This window comes from Euleptes europaea, chromosome 11, assembly GCF_029931775.1.
Source record: "Euleptes europaea isolate rEulEur1 chromosome 11, rEulEur1.hap1, whole genome shotgun sequence".
In the NCBI taxonomy this organism is placed as follows: domain Eukaryota; kingdom Metazoa; phylum Chordata; class Lepidosauria; order Squamata; family Sphaerodactylidae; genus Euleptes; species Euleptes europaea.
The window spans coordinates 9,974,898-9,986,907 of record NC_079322.1 but is presented as its reverse complement, the minus strand read 5'-3'; the positions used below and the strand labels follow the sequence as shown (position 1 = coordinate 9,986,907).

The following is a 12,010-nucleotide window of genomic DNA, read 5'->3' as shown; positions in this document are numbered from 1 at the left end:
TCTTCAGTGGGCGATAGAGGAGAGGGGTCGCCCACCAAGTCATCTGGGGATGGAAGGGAGGATGTATCGGACCACCTCTCTAGCCTGTCCCTATAGTCAGAGTCCTCATCCGAGGTGTCAAAAATGTGCCTGGGTCTAGGTGAATGGTGGGAGTCTCGTCCGGAAAAGCGTTCCCTACACCGGTGCCCAGGTTGTGTGAGGCATCCCCGGGAGTCAGGTGACCATCACTTCTCGAGTTGGGGGGGATGACTGCGCCCGATGGGCGGGTTTTAGATAGTGAGCAATGCGTGAGCCTGGTTCTGTCCATCGAGGGGGAATGATGGTGCCGGAGTTCATGCTCAGCTTCACGGTACTGATGGGAGCCCTGGTGTCGAGGGGACTCCCTCGATCCTTGGAGTCATGATGTTGAAGAGAGAAGTCATGGTACCGAGGGGGTGTACCGGACCTCCGGTACCAAGAAGACAATTCCCTTTCAGCACCACAGGAGGGTCTCAAATCTCAGTATGTGGGCGATCCCTGGTCTGATCTGCGCTGAGGAGGCGATTGGGAACAGTACTGGGGCGACCGGTGTCAAGAAGGTGACCTAGGTTGGTACTGAGGTGATCGGTGCTGGTAGGCATAGCCGGTATCATCATGTCTAAGGGTCCAGCGTTGTTCGGAACCACGCCAGGAATGTTGCTGTCAGGCAGCATATAGAGAGCCCGGGCTCGAGACATCAAGCTGGATGGAACCATGCGTTGAGGGGGACACACATATCACCGAGGCTTTAGGTGAGGCGGGCGGCGACCCACCCTTCTTCTCCGGTGTGGGTCTCTTTGGTGAAGGAGATGGCAACCGGAGCGGGGAACGCTCCCTCGAGGAAGGGCGGTGTCGTGGCGAACAAGCCTTATCAGAGGCTATCTGTACTGAATGAGAAGGACACAGTACCGGGGAACGGGTCTGATACCAACGGCTTGTCCCCGGTTCCGACTGCTTCGGTATCGGCGGCGAACGGCGAGATGAGTGACCTCTTGGAATCCGAGCCCTATCTGCAGACTTGGGCTGGGGAGAGGAACGCTTGGTCTTTTTAGAGGACTTGCAGGACCGCGATCCTTTAGCGGACTTGGTGCCCTTAGACTCATCAGATGACTTAGAGGGGGCCAGTGCTCTTTCATAAAGGTAGGCCTTGAGATTTGCCTCCCTGCCTTGTTTGGCGCGGGTCATAAAATGACTATAAACTCTACAGGCGCTGGCGATATGACCCTCCCCCAAGGAGTAAAGGCACTGTTTGTGGCTGTCATTTTTGGACATTTTTGTCCCACATGAGTCACACTTCTTAAAAAGGGCCATCGAGACTCACAGTAACTCAGAATTTAAGGGAAGCTTCCCACTCGTCTTAGCTCCGCGGCGGCGAAGGAAGAACTGAGGGATGGCCGATCCCCTCCCCCTTTGCCTCGTGATCGTTCTGGCGGGAAGAGCTGTTACCAGGCAGATGGGGGAGGGGGGATCGTCCCTTCTAGAAGCTTTCTACATTGAAAATTTCTCCGTAGCTGGCCTGCACATGTGCAGATCCCATGTGGGACTGCACAGAGGCCACGAAGATGTACATCTGTTCCTGTCTGCCATGGACCTGGACCCTGAACCCTTTCTATCAGAGGAAAGGCCCAAAGACTTTGAGGTCAAATAGGCATGGGTCCTGCAGTCAGTCCAGGAAGTACCTACCCTTCTGCAGACCCCCCCCAAAAAAAGATTAAAAGGAACAGCCCCAAGAGACAGAGACATCCCCCCTCTCATCTGCTTCTGAGGAATGAGCCCTAACTCCTTCCTCAAACGCTGATGTGGGAGACCCAGAACTAACTGCAGCCCTGAGATTCCTTCTCTCCCTGGTACAATGCTGAATCCCAAGAAAACAGGAAATTTCTAGCCCAAGAGGGCTTACCTACACCGCAATGTGTGGCTCCTGTAAGACACGGAGGTAAGGGTGTCAACTGCCTGGATTTAAAAAAATCTACTGTCCCTTTAACAGAGGGTTAAAAGGATGCTGTTTAATTCCATGCCATGAAAAGCTCTAGCTGTGCAATTCCACACATTAAAGCCTCTAATAAAGGGACAGAACATCATTTGGTATGATTTGAACTCAAGCAAAACATTTTTAGTGACTGATGATAAATTCCCAGAGACTCCTAGCTGTTGCTGAATTCCCAAGATGATGGGCAGCTTGCCTGTTGTTCCCTCGTTGTCACATGAGAACAGAATCAAGAAGAAGGACTGCCTGGCCTCTAGGCCCCCTACAGCAAACTGGACCTGGGTAATTTAGTATGCCTAGGCCCCTCCCTGCCCTGCCTTGATTGGCCCAGGCTAGTCCAATCTCGCCAGATCTCAGAAGCTAAGCAGGTCGGTTGCGATTTTAAAGCAGATACATATACCGGTTTTGTATTATTTCAAAAACCTGCAGACTGTATTTTGAGCAATTACAGTGGAACGAAAGAAGTGAGTAAAGTAACCACGTTTAATGTCTTAACCCCTCCCCCAAATATTCTCTGCCACCAGCCTATGGCAGCTGATAGGAGGGATAGTAGTTATTAGTACCATGGCCAACAGCCAGGCCAACGGATCCAAGGAGAGAGATCACATGACTCTGGCTTATTCCAATTAATATATTTGTTCGCTCTACTTACTGCAAAGTTGCTCTGCGCTGCATAGTGTAAAGGGGTTGCTCCTTGGCTGTCAGACGGGATGGTCCCAGACTTGTTCCTTTCTAAAAGAAGGTGGACGATCTGCGCATGACCTAAGAGGGGGGAGCAAAATGGCAGAAACCAGGACCTAAGTTTATGATCCCAAGATTCGTGTTCTGGGCTTCTTCTCCCACTTTATCAGAGAAGATAATAAGCACATGCTGAAAATTTTTCCAGCCATTGAAGTTTGAAGAAAATAGTGTTGCTTACCTGTAACTGTTGTTCACTGAATGGTCCTCCTTGCAGGCACACATGGGAACTGTGCAGGCCAGCCGCAGAGCTCTTTTGGAAAGCTTCTTTTTTTGCCCAGCAATGATTGCTCCCCCTCCCCTCCATCAACAGTCCTTCCCGCCCTTTCAGACACGTGATGGAGGGGCAGGGAGCATCCTTCCCTCAGTTCTCCTTCTGCCGCCGTGGATAACAGACCCAGTAGGCAGTGAGTCAGTCCACAGTGGGGAAAGAGAGAGGAATGTGGGCCTGCAAGGAGGATCACCCAATGAACAACAGTTGCAGGTAAGCAACACTGTTTTCATCTGTGTGGCCTCCTCGTAGTCCCACATGGGAGATTAGCACACTCACTTACTGTGGAAGGTGGGTGTGAGGCTGATCACTGGAGAATGGATCGTAACACTGCTTTTCCCACAGCAGCATCTTCTCCAGCGTGGATGTCCATCAGGTAGTGTCAGACATATGTCAAAGGCATGGACCACGTCACTGCACGGCATACATCCTGCAGGTCCACTTGGGAGGCAAAGGCAGTCAAAGAGGCATGGGCCCTAGCCAAGAGGGCATGGACTGGAAGTGGACAGGACCTCCCTGCCTCTGCATAGGCTCTTTTAATAGCTGAGACTACCCAAAGGAAAAGTGTCTGAGTGGTGACACCTTCACCTTTGTTAGAGCCAGCAAAGCAAATTAATACAGATGTGTCTTGCCTGAATTGAAGTGTGAGATTTAAGTAAAAGAGTAGAGCTCTCCTAACATCCAACATGTGCAGGGACCTATCCGACTGTGATTGAGGTCGGGATAGAATACAGGCAAGACAATGTCCTGGGACAAATGAAAATTGGAGACAATTTTGGGCAGATGTTCCATACTAGGCCTTAGGACCACCCTATCCCCAAAAAACTTTGTGAATGGGTATCAGGGCGGAGAGCCCTTAAGTTCCCCACCCGATGGGCCGATGTGGTAGCCATTAGGAAGTCTGTCTTGTAGGAAAGTAAATCCAAAGGACATGGACCCATTTATAAAAAAGGTTCCAGGGGGGACCCAGGAAATTACAGGCCAGTTAGCTTAATGTCTGTTCTGGGTAAATTGGTGGAAAGCATTATTAAAGATAGAATTGTCAAGCATATAGAAGGGCAAGGTCTGCTGGGCAAAACCAATATGGCTTCTGTAAGGGTAGGTCCTGTCTCACCAACCTAAGAGTTTTTTGAAAGCGTCAATAAGCATGTGGACAGGAATGAGCCTGCGAATGTTGTGTATTTGGATTTCCAAAAAGCTTTTGACAAAGTCCCCCACCAAAGACTGCTAAGCAAACTTCATAGTCATGGGATAAGCGGACAAGTCTTCTTATGGATTGAGAGCTGGCTGAAAAATAGGAAGCAGAGAGTAGGAATCAATGGTCAGTTCTCCCATTGGAGGGATGTGAGCAGTGGGGTGCCTCAGGGATCTGTGTTGGAACCGGTGCTTTTCAACCTGTTCATCAATGACCTGGAGTTGGGGTTAATCAGTGAAGTAGCCAAGTTTGCAAATGACACCAAATTATTTAGGGTGGTTAAAACAAAATTGGACTGTGAAGAGCTCCAGAAGGATCTCTACATACTGGAAGAATGGGCATTAAAATGGCAAATGAGATTCAATGTGAGTAAGTGTAAAGTGATGCATATTGGGGCAAAAAATCCCAACTTCACATATACACTGATGGGATCTGTGCTGGCAGCGACAGACCAAGAAAGGGATCTTGGGGAGGTAGTGGATAGCTCGATGAAGATGTCAACCCAGTGTGCGGCTGCTAGAAAAAAGGCAAATTCTATGCTGGCCATAATCAGATGAGGAATAGAGAATAAAACTGCTGATATTATACTGCCCTTGTACAAATCTATGGTGAGACCACACTTGGAATACTGTGTACAGTTCTGGTCACCACACCTAAAAAAGGATATTACAGAGCTTGAGAAGGTGCAGAAAAGAGCAACCAAAATGATTAGGGGACTAGAGCAACTGTCCTATGGGGAGCGGTTAAGACGCTTAGGGCTGTTTAGCTTGGAAAGAAGGCGGCTAAGGGGAGACATGATAGAGGTCTATAAAATTATGCATGGTTTGGAGAGAGTAGACAGGGAGAAGTTTTTTCCCTTCTCCCATACTAGAACACGGGGTCATCTGCTAAAGCTGGAGGGTGAGAGATTCAAAACAGATAAAAGAAATTATTTTTTCACAGAACGCATAGTTAAATTGTGGAACTCCCTGCCCCAGGATGTGGTGATGGCTGCCAGCTTGGAGGGCTTTGTGAGAACTGACCATTGATTCCTACTAGTATCAGAGGAGCATGCCTATTATTTTGGGTGTGGTGGAACACAGGCAGGATGGTGCTGCTGCACTCGTCTTGTTTGTGGTTTCCTAGAGGCACCTGGTTGGCCACTGTGTGAACAGACTGCTGGACTTGATGGGCCTTGGTCTGATCCAGCAGGCCCTTTCTTATGTTCTTATGTGGCCATAGGTCAAAAGGCTTTTGAATGAGCTGAGCCAAAAACCAGGGACAAGATCCATTGGGCAACTGGTGGTTTCTCGGGGGGGGGGGGACATTGTTTAATCCCTTAAGGAACCTCTTGCAATGTGGATGTGAAAATGGTTAACCTGAATAAATACCCACATGGAAGGCCGAAATGGCCGCAAGATGCACCTTTATAGACATGTTGGATAAGCCAAAATCCTTGTGGGACAGAAGGTAATCAAACACCTTAGACAAGAAACAGTTTTCTGGGCGGAAACCTTTGTCCACTGACTAGTGGGAAAAACATGTCCACTAAGAATTGTAAGACCATCTAGAGGCGGGTTTTCTAGATACTAACAAATCATCCACCACTCTATTCGACCATTGATGTACTGTAGGATGAGCTATCCAAATGTCCTAAATCAACGACAGCAGAAAGAGAAATGAGGGAAGGATGCTCCCCGCCCCTCATGTGTCCGAAAGGGCGGGAAGGACCACTGACGGAGGGGAGGGGGAGCAATCCTTGTTGCGGGGCAAAAAAGAACCTTTCCAAAAGAGCTCTGCAGCTGGCCTGAGCGTGCAGTTCCCATGTGGAACTGCAAGGAGGCTACGAAGACAAAGAAGGGGACAGAGGGTATACAGGAAATCATAAGCCCCTGCAGCTTGGCTAAATTCATGAACTTGGCAGTCGAGGATCTGAGGATTCTCTTGGCTAGGGTGGCTATCTTGGACACCTTGTCTTGAAGTAGAATCAATGAGTTCAGGGCTGTGTCGATCCATACCCCCAGATGCAGCAACCTTTGTGTGGGGTCTAGATTGCTCTTGTCCCGATTGACTAAGAAGCCATGTTCCTTCAGGATGTTCAGGACGAGAGGTGTGCGATAGACTCAAATCTCTGGATGGTGCGCAGATGAGGATGTCGTCCAGGTACGGATGTACCTGAACTCCCTGCCTGCGGACTAGCGCCACCAGAGACACCAGAACTTTGGTAAAGACCCTGGGGGCTGATGAAAGACCAAAGGGCATTATTCGAAACTGGTAGTGCTGGTTGCTGAAAAGAAACCACAGGGATCACCGATGACTGGGATGGATAGGGATATGCAGATATGCCTCGGTTAGGTCTATCGAGGTAAGGAAGGCGCTTGTTCATAAAGCTTCCGTAATGGATCTCAGTGTCTCCATCCTAAACCGCTTTTGCCTGATATGTTTGTTGACAAACTTCAGGTCCAGGATGGCTTTCCAGTCCCCGTTCCTCTTGCGGACCATGAAGAACACTGAGTAGACTCCTGAGAAGTGCTCTGATGGCTCGACCGGCTCAATGGCCCAGATATCCAAGAGGTGCTGTACTGCGGTGGCAGTACGAAGGAACTTTTCCCCATCGGAGGGACGCTGGTGGGAAACAAAATGATCGGGGGGCGCATGGGTGCGATAGAATTAGATATCTGTGGGTGATAATTTGGAGTATCCACTGATTGGGGTAGGCTGTTCTCCAATGGTCGGCAAAGTGGCTCAGCCTCCCTCCCACAGGTAGGGTGTGGCGTCACTGTTTGCCCTGGTGGGCGTTTGCGTTTTGTCTATCGGTACCCGACTGGGGGAAGCGTGAAGACCTAGAGAAACGTCCTCCTCTACAAAAGGAACCTCTGGATTGAGACCACTGGTCAAATGACAGTAATAAATGAAATGAAATGACCACTGCCCCCTTTTTTGGTTGCTGCGGAATCTGGAAAGGGAGTGGAAGGTATGAAAGGAGCTATGGTAACCCTTGTGTTCCCTGCAGACGCTCTTGGGTATGGCCTTCTTTTTATCTTTAGTCTCCACCAGGATGGAATCCAGTTGGTTGCCAAACAATTTTTCACCCTGGTAAGGGAAGCCCATAAGCTCTGCCTTAGAGTATGGATCAGTTTGCCACGGGTGAAGCCAAAGCGCACTGTGAGCACTTGTCCCCGTGGTAATCCCACAAACAGCATCCACAGATGAGGAGTCCAAAAGAGAGCTGATTTATTGGAAAACATACAGGTTTGCAGAGCTACAGGTAAATTGGCACGAATGGCAATTGGGAGAACAGTGCAGGGCCTATAAGGGAAAGTACTAGTCACAACGGGTCAAGGCGGCCCCCCCTCTAACGAGGAGCCGTTCCCATGGGAGATAGCGCTGGAACAGGAATTCAGCAGTTAGCAGTTCAACCTTGAGAGGCACCTGGTGGAATCGAAACTAAAACATTCACAGTCTGACAGGCTGCAGAGTGAAGTGGAAAGCAGGCCTGACACGCACATCTAGTCGCTATCTGCATGGCTATGGCACGTGCCAAAAAGGAGAGGGTACCTAGGGTTGAATCTGCTAGGAAGGTAACAGATTTAAGCACCCTAGAGACTCCTTCCAATGCCCTTCTATTCTCCTCAGGAATGAGTTGATTTAACTTGCGCGCCCAAACTATAGCAGCTCTAGAAACAAGGGCCGAAGAAACTGAAGCACTGACTGCTAACGCAGAGGCCTCATGAGTCCTTTTGATGGCGAGCTCAGCCTTTCTATCTAGTGAGTCCTTTATAGAGCAACCAGGTCATAGGAGTGGAGCGCAACTACAGGGGCCTCCACTAGGGGGATTTGGAGAAGCTGCAAGGAAGCCTTGGAGAGAGAGTAAAACATCCTAGCAACAGCAGGGAACTATCTGGAGGCCAGGGGCTTCTCCCATTCAGCCCTGATAAGGATGGTGAAGTAGTCAGGCACAGGGATGGTCCTGGAAGGAGCAGTGTGCCTATGAAAAAACTCTTTCGAGCCATTAAGCTTGTCTACAGACTGAGAGTCCGAGTCCTCTGACAAATCCAAGGCAGCTAAAGCCTTAGATAGGAGATTTTGGAATTCTTCCTGAGGAAAGAATCTAGTTTGCTTCTTATCCACTGTAGGAGGGTCCTCATCCAAGGAAAATTCTCCCTCCTCTCTATCATCTTATTCCCCTTCGGAAGAATCGGGGGACATAGAGATATCAGGGCAACTGGGGAGGGTTCCTTTTTGGCAGCCTTAGTGAGCCACTGAGATCTATTGGTGCCTTGAGCCCCACGGAGCTCTGCAGGTTCCCCTCTACAAGCCTCTTGCCTGTAAGCCTGGCTGTTGGGATCGCCCTGAATGGAGGGGGCAGGGGAGGAAGATTGCAGATCAACTAGCTCCGATCTCAGGGACGCCAGTCCTCCCCCCCCCCCAAGGTTTGAGCCGTGCCCTGTTTGCGAGAAAGGCTAGGAGCCGCACTTTTTGCAGCCTTCCGAACCTGCGTCCTTCTTTTTCTTTGCCTTGCCTGACTTGTCTGAGTTGGTTTTGCGCTTAGCGCCGAGTGAGGCTGTCTCAAATGGAGGACCTGACCCTCGGAGCAACTGCAGGAGGGTTCATCCAGGCTATTACTAGCTGCGACCAAAAGACCAGGATCTAAATCCTCAGGCGAAATATATTCGTCATTAGGAGCCGCCGCCATGTTGTTTAGGCAGGAAAAAGGGGCCCCAATCTATTGCCTAGCATCAGCCAGAGGCAGAAGTTGGCCAAAACCAAAACAGCAGGATGGACAGACCACAAAGGTAGGTAAACTAGAGACAGAGGCACAGATAAAGACAAACGCATAGAAATTGACAAGACTAGCTACTCCTAGACTATCTAGTAGAGCACCAGAAAAAAGCTGCTCTCCCTTCAAAGGCAGGAAAAAAACTGGAGTCTCTGAGAGAGGAGGGGTCATTTCTCCCGGGAGACAGGAAGGCCTAGTATTTTTGTTTCCCGAATATGAGATGGAAATAACCCGAGCTGAAGATGCCCTTCTCTCTCAGAGCGAGAATACAGAAAGTTTGCCATTTAGTATTTACCCAGTAAAGCTGTCCAATGAAGTGGCGTTCGAAATAAGTTGTCGTAAGAAGTGACGTTGCAGCCTTCATAGGATGTCAACAAATCAACGACAGCCACATTCCCATCAGCCACTGCAAAATGGAGAGGCGTTCGTCCTTCATAGTCTTGCCAGTTCAACAGAGACTCAGTGGGAGCAGCATCCTATTGTGCAAAAATCCCAGGCAAGTAAGCAACAGTGATCTTAAAAAAAATGGCAGTGGCTACATAATATTTACAGTAAGCATTGGTTCTGCAATGCAATTGCAAGACAACAACAAAGATAAGAATGTTTAAGTGCTAAACAGCTAGAGTACAGCTGTATCTATACATCATCACTTATCTAATAATGATGGGTGATGCATAACGAGAATCAACAAATTCATGGGGGGCATCCAGGTGAGGTTTTGTAAACCCAAAGGAATCTGCCAGAGAAATCTTAAAACCAAAATTAGCAAGTGGTTTTAAAAAAACCCAACCAAAATGGGTCCAGTTATGTCTGCACATGCAGACACTGAAAAAAAGGAACCCACAGGGCTCCCTGCAGGCTGAGCTATTACAACCACACAGCTGAGTATCTCAGCTGCAGTTTTAGAATGCTTAGACAACCCCCAAAATGCCAAGACCTCCCAAAAAGGTGAGAGGGAAGGACAGCAGCACCCAGTGGGGCAGGAGAAAAGAATGAAGCATAAGTAACAGGCAGAGGGAGCTGCTAAAAGGCAGGGAGAGAAAAAGCTGGATCTAGATCTTGGCAGTCTTGGTGTGCATTCCCTTGCTCACTGTAAGCCCAGGATCCTACAACCTTTTAAAGCGTTTGTCCACTTGAAGCAAGAGAGTCCTTGCAGAAGACTAAATAAGGATCCAAACGAAAAAAAAATTCCTAATTAACCCCCACTGCAAGATTCTTCACATTATGAAGTATCAGAGTTGGAAGGTACCACCAGGGTCATCTAGTCCAACCCCCTGCACAATGCAGGAAATTAATAACCACCTACCCCCACCCCTAGTGACCCCTACTCCATGCCCAGAAGATGGCCAAGATGCCCTCTGTCTCATGATCTGCCTAAGGTTGTAGAATCAGCATTATTTTTTTTTGCTGACAGATGGCCATCTAGCCTCTGTTTAAAAACAGAGGATCCTGGAATGGGGGCGGGGGGGGGGAAGGAGTGCGTGGTGAATTCTCCAATCACAATTCACCACCACCCACAAACTCTCCCCACACAACACGGTGAAATAGAATGCCTGCCTCCTGCATTGTACTGCTGTGGTTCCGTGCTGGATGAACAGCTCCCTCCACATCTAGCGCTAAAGTTCAGCAGTTACAGCAACTGTGCTGGGCGGTTACACCCCTCACATCGAAGCCTAGGTGATTGATCTAGTTGGTGAACACTACTGCTCCTGGAGCACCCTCGCCCCAGCCTCTGAGCCTGGAATGCCTCCACATTTACCAAGGAACTTGGGGCAATGAAACAGAAGTTCAAGAGGAAGAAAATGCAATATGAATATGACCCAGCACAGGTGAGAAGGCATCCTCTTCCAACTGGGGAGATAGGGGTAATGGCAGCAAAGCAAGCTCCCTTCTGTGAATCCACTGCACTCACATAATGCTTTCCCGCATAGCTTCACTAGTTTGTGGGGATCGTTTCCAAGGGTGGCCATGCTGGTCTGGAGTAGAACAGTTAGTTTCGAATCCTCTAGCACCTTAGAGACCAACAAGAGTTTCAGGGCATAAGTTTTAAAACAGAAGAACACCCCTCTTGTTTTCTTCTGTTTTAAGGGTTATACCCTGGGGAATCGAACTCAGTTCTGCAGATTAGAGTCTGCCGCTCTTAACCACTACACTATGCTGGCTTTCTCTCTAAGGTGCTACTGGACTCAAACCAAACTAGGTTGTGAGGTATGGAAACCTGTAACACATACATGCATGCTGTCACTTTTTTTGTGAAAGATTTTGCTGATAAAATCACTCTCTTCCTCTGAGATTTAGATGTCCCGGTTGGTTCAGCTCAAACTCAGGATGCTACCGGAACATCATCTGATCCTAAATGTACAGAGAACACATTATTGGCACTAAAGGAAAAAAGTTAAATGACAATTATTTTAACACAAAACCTCACCAAAATGCATCTGACGGTGTGAACTGCACTTGGGTCCTTGTGGTTAGCTGCCCAATGAAGGGGGATTTTACCTTCAACATCTGGGATCCCAATATTAGAATCATGTTTGATTAAAAGTTTCACGTGCTCTGGATTATTGTAATAAGCACTCCAGTGAAGAGCTGTTTGCTGGTGGGGGGGGGGGGGGAGAAAAAAATTCAAATGAAACAAGCTTCATAGTCTCTTTATGGTTTTTAAAATCTCCTAGACCCTGTAACATATTTCTTTGACCATTTACAATTAGATTATAAAATGTGTATCACATTACACTAAACATTTGTAAAGTTCAAAGGCTGAGGATAGTTCAGAGTGAGGAAAAAGACTTTGATTCCTGACTTGGTTCTTTTTAATGATATGAATGATTGAATTTGTTTTTACTCCGAACAAAAACATAGGTAGCCAAAATTAGAATGCCATATATGTATAATGTTTGGCTGCAAATATAAAGAAGTCCATCAGAGTTATATATAGAACACAAATATCGATAAAGTTTGAAGAACAGTCCCAGAACAATTTTGCAAGGCAAACAACACAGCAAAAAACAACAAAAAAGATGGTCTTCTAGAAGTAATCCG

At 48.1% G+C, this 12,010-nt stretch overlaps 1 protein-coding gene across 1 annotated transcript in view; it reads right to left on the bottom strand.

The window, feature by feature from the left end:
* Positions 1-12,010, bottom strand: part of INVS (inversin) — a 156,825-nt gene that overhangs the window by 69,993 nt on the left and 74,822 nt on the right. Inside the window, 3 exon segments of the mRNA XM_056857869.1 lie at positions 2,658-2,767; positions 9,264-9,444; positions 11,397-11,564. Coding sequence (XP_056713847.1) covers positions 2,658-2,767; positions 9,264-9,444; positions 11,397-11,564 — 459 coding nt within the window.